This window comes from Callorhinchus milii, unplaced genomic scaffold (genome assembly GCF_018977255.1).
Source record: "Callorhinchus milii isolate IMCB2004 unplaced genomic scaffold, IMCB_Cmil_1.0 Scaffold1, whole genome shotgun sequence".
NCBI classification, from domain to species: domain Eukaryota; kingdom Metazoa; phylum Chordata; class Chondrichthyes; order Chimaeriformes; family Callorhinchidae; genus Callorhinchus; species Callorhinchus milii.
Window position 1 is genome coordinate 24,091,112 of NW_024704742.1, and position 15,705 is coordinate 24,106,816.

The 15,705-nt window shown below is 40.4% G+C and overlaps 1 protein-coding gene across 5 annotated transcripts in view; it reads right to left on the bottom strand.

Moving 5' to 3' along the window:
* fbxw7 (F-box and WD repeat domain containing 7) overlaps positions 1 to 15,705 on the bottom strand; it is a 162,587-nt gene that overhangs the window by 116,356 nt on the left and 30,526 nt on the right. For 2 of the 5 annotated variants that reach the window (XM_007904010.2, XM_007904008.2), the window contains exon 1: positions 13,054 to 13,166. The exons of 1 other annotated variant lie outside the window; for it this stretch is intronic. In XM_007904010.2, coding sequence (XP_007902201.2) covers positions 13,054 to 13,158 — 105 coding nt within the window. In that variant the 5' untranslated portion in view covers positions 13,159 to 13,166. Of the gene's footprint in view, positions 1 to 13,053; positions 13,167 to 15,705 lie in introns of those variants that run through there. 2 more of the 5 variants (XM_007904011.2, XM_007904009.2) reach the window with 1 other exon arrangement.

The window sequence follows — 15,705 nt, forward strand, 5'->3', positions numbered from 1 at the left end:
CCCTTCCCATCTAATGGGAACAGCAATGGGAGGGAGGATATGCCGCAGTCGCTCCTCTGCTAGTATTTTGCAGCCAAACAAAGGAAGATACATTTTACTGAATTCCATGAGATACATGATTTTAACTCCTAGGTTAAAATTCTTGGTGTCCTGTTTAGTTAGTTAACATTATTTCAATTGAAACATTATTACATGTTTTTATACGGCATTGGCGGGTCTCCTCTGCTGGGCGGGAATGGTACTTCGGTTACTCTCGGACACCTTGGAAGCCAGACAAAACATTCGTTCCCTATGCGTCCGGCTTAAGCGGCTTCCACTAAAGTTGCGATCCAAGCACAACATTTGCACTTCATTATTTGGTCGTTCCAGGTCAAATCACTCAGTGTTTCATAGAATTGTGTTTACGTAAGAACATAAGAATTAGGAGCAGGAGTAGGCCATTTGGCCCTTCGTGCCTGCTCCGCCATTCAATAAGATCATGGTTGATCTTCTCACCTAACTCTAATTACCTATCCCCATATCCCATAAGAATGAATGACTCATTCTTACGAAATTTAGTGTGAATGTTGCCTCCACACCGAAAAACTAATTAAGGCTGTTAATTTCTAACCTAATCCAAGATCTTAATACCAAGCATTCAATGGTTCAAGTTTGAATTCTGCTCAATTATTAAAAATCCCAGATATCTGTTCTTATTTGTCTTATAAAGACATCCCAACTTTGCTTTCTTCAAAATTAAAAAGTTTATTTTCATGAGAAAGACGACGATGTCTCTCTCTCTCACACACATACACACACTCTCCCTTTTGAAGCAGAGAAAACCAAAAGTATAATTTTTTTTAGAAAACAATTCTTAAACCCCAGGGTGAACAAATCAACCATCAAAAGCGAAGCAGATGCACAGTACTAACTGTTTTCCAGGTTGATCTTTGAAACAGATCAGGGTCAGCACTTGAATTTTTAAAACTGTTCCACAGCTTTTCATTCAACACACTGACACTCAGCTGGGAATATTGAAAGCACAGGAACTGCCTAAATATGGAAATCTTGAAAGGGAAACTCAATATACTGCACTTCACTTTTCGTTACATTAAAGTTTAAATCTTGGATCCAAGATTAATGAAGCAGTCCACGATACTGTAATTCTTAATGCGAACACAAACTTGGAATACACAAGGTTACTACATTGGACAAGATTTCCTCATTACATGAATTCCTTCAAGAAATCCATTTTGCACAATCTTTATTACACTTCAAACTTTCGAATAGGGGCGGGGAGAGCACAACAACTAGCATTTATAAAGCGTCCTTCATGTAGGATAAGGTTTGTTATTGGTGTTAAAAATGTTAATGTTGGTTACAAATACTTTAAATATATGTAACCTCTAATCTCAGGAAACGTGTTAACTTCAATTTGTAGTTTAACTTATTTAGAACGCAATAACCTTAGCAGTTTCAATGAACTGCACCACAAATAACTAACTCATTTGTATTTTCAGGAAACTGATCGTTCCTCTTGAAGATCAATAACATCTTAAAAATGTCAATTGTCACATCAGCTAAAGATTAACTCTTGTACAACAGTGCAATAAGATTTATGATGGTTTTAAAAAAAACACTATTAGTAGGAACGGTGGCTAAGGAGTAAGATAGCAGAACATCTCTCCATGTTTGACTTCTCAACATGCGTAAATGGTAACTTAAAGAAAATATTGGAAAAGCAGCTTTTTTTCTGGTATAACCACACCAAATGGCCTATCCTCTTAAGGATGAGTTTTAAAAAAGCACAAGATAAGACAAAAAGATTACAACACAAGAAACAGCAAAATAGTGAGGGTGGAGAGAATAAACCTTAGGTTATAGTCATTATCTGAAGTCTTCAATATTCAGCAAGAAAAGAAACACTCAAGATGACAAAGCAAAAGAAAGCAATCAGAAAAAATCAGGAAGAGATCATCACTAGAAAGGGAAGGTAAAAGGGAGAGAGATTTGTTTTACATCTATCGATACCTTCTATCTATTATGCATTATATATATTATATATACACTAAAATATATAACATTGATATATATGTACTTATTGTATGTACACTAATAACAATTTTGTCTGTCTGCACTTCAAGAAGGATCTCAATAACCAATTGACATAGAAACATGATTTATACCTCATCGGAAAGATCTTGCAACTGGGAGTGACATGTGCATATTTGTTTTTGGGTAGCTCCTATCATTCATGAGTTATGACCTAAAATGTATTTAAGTTTTGTGTTTTTAGCTGCAATTACACCAGGTGGCCGTGCCGGCTGACTGTGGAGCTGTGGTATTGTGCATCATAGAGCATGTGTGTATGTAATGCACCCACTGCAATTACACCTGGTGGCCATGCCGGCTGACCGTAGCGCTGTGGAATCCTGCGTCACAGAGCATGCACGTAGCCAAGCAGCGGCTGGAACAAAATAAAGAACACAGACAAAGCTAAGCCGTGGCAACAACAACAAAATTAAACTTTTAAAGTGCCTTTCACGTCGGGTGGACGTCCCAGTGATTATAAATTATACATTTATATGTATCATTATAAAGATGCCTTTTGAGGATAAGTAAAAATGCTCGACAAAGATGAGCCATTAAATGAAACTGAAAAACAAAGAACAGCGCAGCTGCACTTCAATGCTGAAAGGACTGCAACAGCGCGCCAAATTAGTTGGCCACTCAAAGAACAGTACAACCAAAATGATTCCTCCCGTCCTCCCAGATGAGTATAAAGATATGTCTGTCTGCATGTGTGTTAATCTAGATTCCATATTGAATCTGTTGGTTGCAAGTGTAGCTGCAAAATGTACAGCTCGTTTACTATAAATCTATTTAGAAAAGTACCAAAGAAGGTGTACATTTACAATAAATGTAAAACAAAAACCACGATTGCATTTTGTTCGAAAAACGTTTTAGTTCGATCACTTTTAACTGATTGCTTCAAAGATTTCTTTAAAAATGTATTTAATGCAAGTGAATATTATATCCAGACAACTGAACTCGTTATTCGAGTTTGATTCACTTAAGATTTTCTGCATCCAAAATCGAGGTATGAGGAGCATTTCACTGAGGCTTTTTGTGTTTGAAGGATGTTGACATGAAGTCCATTAACCAATAACAGTGAATATCAACACAGACCCCTGATGTTTATTATCAATGAGGCTTTTGGCACTAAGTACCTGAATATCGGGCAAACCTCTTCATTTGTGAAGACACTAACACTAGAGGGCACTCTTCTTAATGTAACATATACACTTCAGTCAGTACACTTTTGGTAAAAAAATTGAAACTCTTCGAAACACAAAAAAACACAAAATTAATTGCAGTGATCAATCATTTATGTCAATGTGTCTGAAGTAAAGCAGTATCTTGCAGAATATAAGATGTGAATCAGGTAATGAAGCCTACACTGGTTTAAAACACAGGAAAAAGTGGCAGGGATGTTGAGGTGCCTATGTTTGAAATCTGACTAACATAGATCAAAGGTGCTCATGGGATATTGATAATCTGAAATTCCCATCCGTCCAGGAAATGGACAGGTATATTTAAATGAGTATAAAATGTTAAATATATTTATTTTAAAAAAAGCATGTTTCCTATGGAATAGAAAGAATTAGAGCAAGCGAGGGAGACATCAGTCAGACAAAGACACAGGTCATTAATCCTTGTACCTGAGATCAGGGTGGGACTGAATAGAGTCTGGAAGCAGCTGTGATAGTAATTGGTACAAGGAAACTCACTTGAAGAGATGGATGGAAGTGACTAATTGGGAGGGCAACCTTTAGAAGGTTAAAAAAAAAGGGTTCTCCAACGTCCGTCATTTCTACCACATCTTCCTTCTCCTTCAGATTCCTTAAAAAGAAACATTTCCTTCCCTCTACCTTCCTCTTTCCCACCCCCCAAAAAATAATCATACGATCTCACATTTGCGCATTCCATTGTACAACACCTTTGTTTGGGCTTGTTTATTACAGTTCAATTATAATAATAATAATCCTTGCATTTGATATAGCGCTTTTCACGTCGGGAGGACGTCCCAAAGCGCTTCACAGAACACACTGTAAAGTGAATTGACTGATTATTTGTGGGCGAACGCGGCAGCCAATTGTGCACAGCAATGTCCCACAAACAGTCGTAGATTGAAAATGATCAATTTATTATTGTTTTGGGTTTTGGAGGGATTATTATTAGGCTCTGTGTGGAGTAAGGAAACTTGCCCAAGGTTTCGCCCTGCCTGGAATTGAACTCAGGTCTCTCGCTTGCAAAGCGAGTGCTCTAACCACTGAGCTACAGGACTCCACAAACTCCACAATTATCAAACTACATTATGTTACACCATATGATACGATAATAAACAGTAACTCAAACTGACCTTGAAATATTCAATACCAGAGAAACGTTGCTTATCGTTGGTCTGAATGAATTTGAAGCTCCAGGATTTTTATCCTTGAAGTCAAATAAGCCTTCATCCAATTCGATATATGTTCTCGATTCTCAGCTAAAAATTATTTCCAACTCGCATTACAGAATAAGTAGATATTTGGTCAAGCAAAGCAAATCATTATTTTTACCTAAAGGGAAATTAAATATCACTCCCAACTTCCCTAATGGCTGATTAGATAAATACATTGTCTGGGTGTAAGCCAAACACACCAAACAGCTGTATGTTGGAATCCTGTCTGCGCTGAGTTAGCCGATCTCATCCAAGCAGAGGTTTGGGTGCAGACACACCCCTGGGTTTGACAGCATCCACGAAACAAACAAAGTCAGGAACTTCACTCCTAATTATTATGCAGAGCCCTTTACTGAAGGTGCACGTGTGAACATAAGAATCGGAATCAGCAGTGATGCTTCCCTTTCCCTCATGGTCAAACAGCTTGTCACTACTTAGTCATGATGGGGAGGGAAAGTGATAAAAGAAAACTGTTGCTGCGCGTGTTCATTTGGTTTTCCAGAGCTAGAGACTCATTGGTAAACAGTAATGGATACACATAAAGAAAAGAACATAAGTCAAATACGTTGAAGGGACATTTCACCCATCAAGCAAGCCCACTCCATCCACAGTCCATGTATAAGCTACCCTGTCAAAGACGACCACCTTTCTTTAGCACGTGACACATCATCCGTAACAGAGGAACAGGTGGGGAACATACCCCAGGGTCTATGCAGGTTATCAGAATGTCCACTGTGAGGACTAATATACTCCTCTCATCTGGGAAACATCCCATCTCCTATTAGCATTTGTCATTGATGTCTGTATGTACGTATTCTTCCATTCTTCCAGAAACAGGAGCTCCAGCATGCTGCCAACAAATTTGTTTTCCCTTCTGTAACAGCTTGTAGATTACTTCCTCATAATTGATTCTTATTTCTAAACATTTGTATTGTTTCAAAAATTATATTAATACTGATTTTTTCCCCAAATTATTAGAACAAAATAATCACTGAGAAAATGCAATTGATATTCAGTGAACTCAGCAACTTTATGCAGTTGGAATCTGAGAAGCCATTACCTCAGAATCAAGCTTTTAGTTCAGTAAATCTCACTATTTGCTTCATTGTAACTAGCATCATCAGATTTGGGTCACTGGACCTAATTTTAAAATTGGGTCGCTGGAAACACATTTTAAATCATCAATTATTATAAGGAATTTGAGTCTCATAATGGAAGAAACAAAACTTCTAAATAAAGTGTGAGCAAGGTCAAGCCAAACCAATGAGCAGAGGTTAGGTGACACTCAAAGGTGAGTTGATAATAAAAGTTGAAGCTGGTGGGGGAAAGAGGAGAAGAACGCTAAATAGGGGCATTCAACAAAAAGATTGTGAGGCAGAGAGTGACCGTGTGAATGAAGGGGAGAAGGGAAGAGTACAAGATAGCTCTTAGAAACTAGCTCAGGACACTGGTGCATGCTTGTAAAACTTAGCAAAGCCTAAGAGTTGACACTTAACACAGCACAAATTAGAAGTGGTCACACTTCCCTTCCTCTTTCCCTGATATTTCCAAGTCATTAGCTTTCTACCTGCAAATCCTATTTCATGTTCTTGAGTTGAAAATCAGGTATGGTATTCTAGTCGAAAGACTGAACATTCCTTTGCGTTTCAGAATCAATTTTCTTTTGTGCATTAACGTGGGCTATCTAGATATGCGAGGAAAAATGCCTACAGTCAACACAGCTTAAAAGTGACAGAAATCATCAAAGCATTAACATTCTGTGTCACTGAGCAGTAGATAACACGATACAATCCTACATAGAGCTCAAAATATCATCTGGCATCAAAGCACTGAAAAAGGGCAGGTCTAATCATGCTGCTCTCATATGCTGCACAGCAACTAGTTCAAATCTTGTGGTTTCCTCATCCCAGTGGTCAGTGAATGGTGCTCATGATTAACTGGAGCAGAAAAGGTTACGATTTGGATCTGATAGAAGTGCTCAAGGTGTTAGGAGGGCAAATTGTGAAAATGATTCCCACTGGCTCGATCACTGGAAGAGAACAGAGGGGAAGAATTTTTTTCACCAAGGGCAATAAGGATCTGGAACATGTTACCACAAGTGGCTATTGAGGAGAGTGGATACTGTGATCGAAAGCAAATTAGCAATCCACCTTTAAAGAGATCTAAAAGGGCAAAAAAGGAACAGCAAGGATCTATGTCAGTGCTAACAATTCCTTAACTCTATGATTATAGCAGAACCCGAGATTAGGATGGTGAAAGGCAGGGGCGGAAAGAATATATCTTTTAAAAATAAGAAATGGAAGGGATCAACAACAACATTACATTTGTATAGCGCCTTTCACGTCGGGAGGATGTCCCAAGGTGCTGGACAGTGTACAGCATTTCAGACCCTAGCAGGGGTCAGGGGGGGAGAAGGGAGGGGACCGATGGCATAGTCGAAGAGGAAGGTTTTGAGGCGGGACTTGAAGGAGGCTAAGGAGGGGGCGAGGCAGAGTGATTGGGGGATGGAGTTCCAGAGGTTGGGGGCAGATTGGCTGAAGGCTCTCCTGCTAATGGTGGGGCGGGTGGGTCAGGGGACATGGAGCAGGCCGGAGCCGGCTGAGCGGAGGGAGCGGGTGGGCTGGTAGGGGGTTAGGAGGTCGCAGAGGTAGGGTGGGGCGAGGCCATGGAGGGCTTTGTAGGTGAGGACCAGAACCTTGTACTGGATCCTCTGAAGGATAGGGAGCCAATGGAGTCGGGCGAGAATGGGGACGATGGGGTCACGGAGTTTGGTGCGGGAGAGGACACGGGCTGCAGAGTTCTGGATTAGCTGCAGCCTGTGGAGGGAGGAGGTGGGAAGGCCGACAAGCAGAGCATTTGCATAGTCGAGCCTGGATGTGATGAAGGCATGAGCAAGAGTTTCAGCGGCCTGAGGGGTGAGGTAGTGACGGAGTTGGGTGATGTTACGGAGGTGAGGGAAAGCAGAGCGGGTCATGTCTTGGATGTGGGGAAGAAGACAGTTGAGGGTCGGACAAGATACCTAGGTTCCTGACTGGCTTGGTGAGTTGAAGTGTACAGTCATTTCACCCATCAAGATCACTCCACCAAACTTATCAAAGAATTCCACCTCCCTTTAGCACAGCACCTGCAGCAGAGGGATAGGTAGGAAATGTATCCCTCGGCCTCTGCATGTTGCAACCAAGAGGTCTATTGTGAGAGCTAAGGCACTTTCCTTTCTAATGGCAACATCTCATCTCTTATTAGTATCTGCCCATGTTAACATCAGATGTCATGGTGTCAGGATGCAACGCTCAATTTTTTTCAGTTTAACCCAGAAATGAGAACTCCAATATGCTGTGTACAATTTTACTTTCCCCTTTCCAACTATTTGTGTCCGACTAACTCCTCACCAGGTCCTATTCATCAACATTTGCTAACTGTGCCACCATTCTTTTCACCGTCGTGTTTCTATATAGGCCTTGACTTTTAAGCAAAACCTGAGGAGAATGCAACCCTTCCAACCCAGACTGGGAAGGACAAGAGGAACGGATACTGTCCCTTTCAAGCTACACTGCAAATGATTTAAAATAATACACTACATCGGGTAAACTGTCAACAACTCATGAAAATCTACATTCCTAGCTCACTTTATGAGGCTCTGCAGAAGTACTCTACATAAGTAAATGTCCTTGGACATATGGTCAATTGGCATCAAATTCCTTATTTTCATAAATCTGGGCTTCACCCTTACAGTGACCACCATTATTGGTACTCAGATACAGTAATACTTACGCAAGTCATAACACCAGGACCAAACATTTAATATGACTTTGCAAAGTCCGAGTTGCAGGCAAACTTGTTGAAACTTGTATAAAATCCGATTTAATCAATAATCTGCAGTGCGAATGTGTAATCCAATGCTGTTGGGAAGTGCACATGCGGTGATGGGTCAAGACCCATTCAATGACCGCGTAACTCACTTACCAGCAAGCATTGGAATCACATTGATCCCAGGCAAAGAAGTTTTTCTGTGCATTTGTCGACGGATCAAGACTATGTTTTCCACGATTCAATGCAGTCAGCTATTAAGAGCGCATGTGGTGATGAATCAGGACATCATTTCACATGATTCAGTGCAGCCAGTAAGTGCTGGAGTAATGGAGGATAGGGGAGCAGTGGTATGAGTGGTATGAGTTAGGAAATGATAAAATAACTAGTGTAAAAAAATAATAATAATCCTTGCATTTGATATAGCGCTTTTCACGTCTTCTCAACGTCTCAAAGTGCACAGAATAGACTGTTAAGTGAATTGACTGTATATTTGTGGGCGAAACGCGGCAGCCAATTGCGCACAGCAGTGGCCCACAAACAGTCATGGATTGAAAATGACCAATTTATTATTGCTTTGTTCTTTGGAGGGATTATTTCTGATAGGAAAATGAATGGGCCTCGTGCATATACGACTTGGGCGATTATACGATTTATAAAAATTAGACTTGTGCAAGTTTTACTGTATAACATTTGGCTAGCAAACAATTACAGATGAAGGCATCACTGTGTAAGAAATGCTCAAGCACATTACAATAGAATTCACTCTTTCTCCTGTATAACTACAAGGGATTACACAGTGCAGGCTAGAATTTTCAAAGGAAAACTGATAATATATGCAGGTTGTAATCCTATTAGTTGTCTGAAAACCCAAACAAAATGCTCTGAATTTGACAGCAAAGCCAGCAAAGTGTTGCTCTTAGCTTATGAGCAATTCATTCTTTAATGAAGTCCACAGAAATTCTTATATACAGAATGTATACACAGGGTCTGCATTTGATAACCAGCACAGTAGGGTTAGGTAGAGCAAACTACAGTATGTGCAATAAGAAGTGTTTACCTGTTTAATGTGAGACATTACTTACTTAAGTGGTTGATTAAAATATATGCAATTATAATGAAAATTTTATTAACTGTATTTATTGTGGAATTGTACACAAGAATAAAAATCTAATTTTATACAAATATAAACAAGCTAACCCAATGACTAGCTTGAAAAAATGTCAGAAATGTTTTTTTTCTAAATAAAGGGAGAAATAAAGTACTTTCGCCTAAACCTTCCTTCCTGTTTAATCGTAGTTCCATTCAATGAAATTTCTGGGCTGAGGATCTTAGCCAGGGTCTAAATTTTACCCCTCGTCTTACCTTCCCCTGTTTTATCTTCACAATGGGGGTTGGGATCAGGATGGGTGGAGGGCAGGGTAGAAGGGCGATCAAAGGCATCGTTTAAGAAGGTCTTGAGATGGGCCTTGAAGTGGCAAGGGAGGGGTGAGACAAAGGGACAGTGGGATGGAGTTGCAAAGGGTTAGGGCAGAGAGGCTGAAAGTCTCACCTCTGATGGTGGGGTGGCCCTGCGGGGGACATTGAGCAGGCAGGAGTCCACTGAGGGGAGGGAGCAGACATATCTGTATTTGGTTAACAGGTCACAGAGGCAGGGAAGAGTAAGGCTGTGAGGCTTTGAAGCCAAGGATGAGAATTTTGAACTCTATCCTCTGGAGAGTGAGTGGAGCCAGGCAAGGATGGCTGTGACTGGGAAGATTAACAAGCAAGGAGTTAGCGTGGACGAGTTTGGATATGATGAATGTGTGGATGAGGATCTCAGAGGCCTGACAAGCAGAATGTTACACACGAGAGCATGCACAGAATATAAAAAAGTGACACACAAACATACTAAACAAAAATCCTGCTGCAATCATGGCCCAGGTACGACAACATTACTTTGCTATCGCAATGATTTGTTTTGCTAGATTATACTTTGATCGTAGGCATTTTATATGCTTATGTCATATTCCATATGAACATAATGTGCTCCAGCAGTAGTCTGTTTAATCTGATCTAACTCTAGGGGAACTGCATTATTTATTGACATTTTCAACTCACCCCTTAGGGCTAAAAAAAAAAAAAATTGATGGTTTTCCCCCTTCACTCCTGTTATTTTGTTGTTGTGGGGGAGGGAGGGTTGGAGTGTTTGACAAGTAATTTGTGCTTCAAATTGTTTCATAGCACTAAGGTGAACATTTCTTCAACTTCGATTGAAATACAATTGCTCATTATTTAACGTGGCTGTCAATTTATCGACACAATCTCCCAATGTGTGTATCAACATTATAAACCAGCCACAGTACAATCATGTTATGTGTAAAAACATTAAGATTAATAATTGAGAGGTCCGTACATAGTCTGATTTTCTCACCAGTCTGCCACTGTCACTGACCAGCAATGCTCTCTCTTTACGAAGAGAGCAGACTGGGAAACGAGAGTCATACAACTCACAAATGTTAATACTGTATCTCCTTGCTTGTACTGGCATTACAATGATTTTCATATACACCATCCTATACTTTGGTACGCTCAGATTGAGGAAAAATGTAGAAAAATCCAGCATGTGCGTGTTTGATTGATTCATCCAATATTTGTGCTGGAAGAAACTGTTAATGTATTCAATGTCTTCGATTGTTGATGAGATTCAAAATCTGATCAACAATAAAAAAGAATTCTTGTAGCTTTTTTAAAAAAGAAATCCTGAAAAATATTCACACCACTTGAACCTCAGTTGTACTTAGTCATAATATCCATGGATGCACAATCCACCTAACCAAGCCAAGTCAGGAACCTAGGCGTCTTGTTCGACCCTCAACTGTCCTTTCTTCTCCACATCCATGCCATGATCCACTCTGCCTTTTCCCACCTCTGCAACATACTCTGACTCCGCCACTGCCTCACCCCTCAGATTGCCGAAACTCTCATACACGCCTTATTACAACTAGGCTCAACTATGCCAACTATCCCCGCTTGTCGGCCTTCCCAACTCTTCCCTCCACAAGCTAAAGATCATTCAGAACTCTGCAGCACTCCCGCACCAGGCTCCATGACCCCATCACACCCTCCCTCGCACGGCTCCACTGGCTCCCCATCTCTCAGAGGATCGAGTCCAAAATTCGTGTCTCAACTTCAAGGCCCACCATGGTCTTGCCCCCTCCTACCACTCCGACCTACTAACCCCTTATCAACCTGTCCGTTCCCTCCGCTCAGCAGGCTCCGGCCTGCTCCATGTCCCCTGTCAGTCCCGCCGGACCATCGTTGGTCGGGCCGCCACCCTATGGAACTCCATTCCACATTCCCTTCGCCTCGATCCCTCCCGTGCCTTCGGCCACCTATCCCCAGGGAATTAGGGAGGGAGTTGCACAATTTTGCTCTTGCACAAATGTAGGAAATATACATCCAAGTTTTTGGCCCTTATTCCAATATTTAATATTTACAAAATTCAAACATTAGGCTGTAAAAGAGATGCTTAGGCACCTCTCTCTTTTATTATAAAATTTAAGAATAGTTTTGAGACATCCAATGGGCGACCCAAAAACTTAGGGATCATTTCTGAACAGTTCAGCCATTGATATACACCCACTCACTTTATATCGCTGAGGTGTAAATCGATAAAAGGCAAAATACTACTGGAAGTCTAAAATAAAAACAGAAGTCGCTGGGAACACACAGCAGGTCAGGCAGCATCTACGGAGAGATGTTCTGACATTAATTCTGACGAAAGGTCATCAACCTAAAATGTTAACTAATTTTTCCTCTCTCCAATTTATCCTCTCTCCTGACCTGCTGCATGTTCCCAGCAACTTCTGCTTTTATTGTAAATCGGTAGTTTGCTGAACCCATCTCATCAAGGTGGTCTTTACTTTCCAATCGCACTGCAAAAACATATCCAGCGCCTTGGGACATCCTCCCGATGTGAAAGGCACTATGCAAATGTAATTTGTATTGTATCAAAATGGTCATAAATCAATTTCAAATATTTTTGTTGTGTACACTGGGAGAAAAGATTTTTATAAAAATTAAAAAGACGAGTGTTTCCATAAAATAAACAATCTTAAAAGGTGTGCTCATCAGATTGATGCAGCCATACAGGGTGCAGAAAACGCCCACGCATCTCTACTTTTAACCTAATAATACTCCTTGCATTTGATATATATCTATAGAATTTATTAAAATATTACTTTAAAGATTTCAATCTGAAAGATTGCATTTATAGTCGTTTAGTAATTTGTAGGCAATTTTTAATGCACATAAACGTTATTTATGCTACTAAATTCTGCAGACTGCACAAAAATTAGAAGCATCTCAACTTCCAGAAACTCAACGTATATTCAAATGATACCACTAAAAATATCAAATCACAGCATCTAGTTAGGTGAGGCACAATTCTAGCAGGAAGAACATGGCAGGAAGGTCAGTAAATCACCTGATCCTATTACAAAATCAATTACTGCAGAGCATTTCCATTGCTTCACCGACTGATGATGGTCAAATATGATATTGGATAGCTACAAGCAAGGTCAGAGAGAGACCAATTGAGAGGTGCACAGACAGAAAGCTTCCTTTGACATACTTTTTTTTCCACACACCAAGTTCTGCAATACTGCAAGCACAGAAAACACTTTTAAGAACTCCAAGACACCGTCCGGCGTGAATAGCACTATATAAATGCAGGTCGTCATTGTTGTTGTAAAGAGATTAATGAACTTGCATGCAGTTACCTTTTGTTGGTTGGGCAAGCCATTGGAGAGTTTTTCCAGCTGTCCTGTTGTAAAACTACAAGACAGAAGATCCGTACAGCAAGTCGAGCGTCCCAGCCTCTTCATTAGAGAAGAAATAATACTGCAACCACAGCCACACATTGACTTACTCATGCAGACAACTCTGACCAGATATTCTCAGCAAATCAACACCAGTATCATCCCACGCGCAGAAACTGCCTAGGTACCTCATTCTATAGCTCTCCAGCTTAAATCATAACCGACACCGAGAAAATTCCACAGTTCATGGAAGGGGAACAGCTGTATTCCCATTGTCAATTTAACTGTCGGGAAGATGGTCTGGCAATCACAGCTAGGAAAACAAAGTGATGTTGGTGCTCTCTCTCTCCTGTACAACACTGCAATCAGCAGGAAACAAAAGCTGCGGTTCTCATGCCTGCATGAATTGGAGGAAGACTTTTAAAGTCAGAGCCAGCGGCTGCTGATGATCAACATTGCCCTGAACAAATGCTTCCTGACCAGCTGCCTGCTCCTTCAGCGCAGTCAACCCAAACTGCTCACTCAGTCACTGGACTCTTACAGTTCCCAACAGTCAACAGAAGTAGGCCACACCCCTCCAACCCCTGTGCACCCTGTCCTCGCTCGGCTGGAAACCTGAACAAACTGCTGCTGCAATGCATGAAGCAACAGGAAATACTGAATGCATCAACTCTCCAATCAAAGTAGCTTTCATGACACTAATGTTCGAAGGGCTCTGTCAATCACGCGCAGCCAGAACCACATTGAAGATAATGGTGCTGCTCTCACCCCTTGGGATCCGTGTTGCAACAATGGAAGAGAGGATTTTTTTTTAAAAATCTTCACTAAGAATGCAGAACAATCCAACTCTCACTTGTTACGGTGTCTTAAAAAAAAATGTAACATTGATTTTGCCTGCATTAGCAGTTCTATTATGTTGTTCGATGGATTCACAGCAAAAGCATGTGACTAAATGCAAATAAAAGATTTCATCCACCAAATAAATAAAACGGTCTTTTTTCCAGTGCAACTAAAGTCAACGCAGCAGGTTAGATACATGCAGTTTATTTCTCCTCTCCTTTCCCTGATATACTGTGGCCTTTTTAAATCAGAGCCTTCATCGTGCTTTAGACACTTAACTAGATTACTCTGCAGATAAACTGATTTAAAATAACTACCGTTCTCTATGCAGAACTCCATCAGTTGCTGTAGCAAAAGCTGGGCACATTTATTTTGCTGTTATTTCAATGATATCCACATCTGTACAAGCTCACCAAGTATCTCAGTTTCAATATTATGTTCATTATTATCATTATATATCAGTTCAGCCAGTAAAATACTGAATATACCAGAAACTTTCTCCAGAACATACTGCTCTTTGGGCCAGATTTCATCACCTTCTTATCTCTATCTGCCTTATTTGAAAGATCCAGGCTGCTTCTCAGTAAACTGCAAATGCCACTTACACTATCAATTTAAAAACACACCAACAGCGCAGACAAGCAAGAAAATGATTTAACCTTTTGGTGGTCTGCTGACTGTATGCTTAGAATTCTAAGTCTTAATCAGGTGTACAATTTCAAATCCCTCTGAGCAACTGATCAAATTTGTTTGAGCAGCATATACATACTTGCTCAGGAAGGGGTGTGTGCGGGGAATAGCTTGTTTTACATTATTTTACTTACAAGCTTCATTACTGCAAAGCCACCTCCCTGAGACACAATAACTAATACATCACATTCAAACAGTCATTGAAAATAAAATCAAGCCAGAAAATCCTCATTGGCAGCAATCATATGCCATATTTGAAGGTTTTAATGAATTGAGCGAATTTTAGATACAAGTTGCGACAATGGAGCAGGATGCAGGCACACTTCATATTTGCAAGAGTGCTGCTCAGTGAGGCTGTAGTATTTTTAGCAGCAATCTAAGTAAAAGCAAAAGGATATTTTTCATCCATATATTTGACCTTACAGTTAAAGGCATCACATCACTTAAGCCAACCAGCACTGAAGTGGTTACATAAACATTAGTATCCAGCACGTCAGTGCCATAATTCACTATTGATCTATGCAGTGCTTTTACGTATGGCCTTGACAGCGGATGCAAAACTGGAAATGCACAGTGAGTGTATGTCAACAGTGTAACCAATCACAATCAAATATATTTAAATAATTACAATGCAATTACACCTGGGCCACAAGAGACATTAACCATACATGGTCAACCGAGATTTGTTGTAGAAATGCACTAAAATCACTTAAATGTACATCAACAAGATGCATTGCATCTGCACATCTAAAACCTTGCGTTTCACAGGGTAAGTGAAGAAGATGCTAGGAAAACAACACCTTTCCTCTTTGCCCTCAGCATCACCAAGAAAAGATTAAGTAAGATTAAGTACTCAAAACCGACATTGAGCAGCATCTCCTTCTGTGCCAGCATTGCATTTCCATTTTCTGCAGCACTGTTACTAAAAGTTATGCTTAATAAAGCTATCCAATTAATGCAATTCGTACCACATTACAGCAGTGTTGGATTATGGCCTTCCATTGGGAACCAAGACAGGCACACCAGCTGCCTGATATTGATTCAAACCTTGTTCCAGAGGTGAAATAACCATGGTCTGAAGCT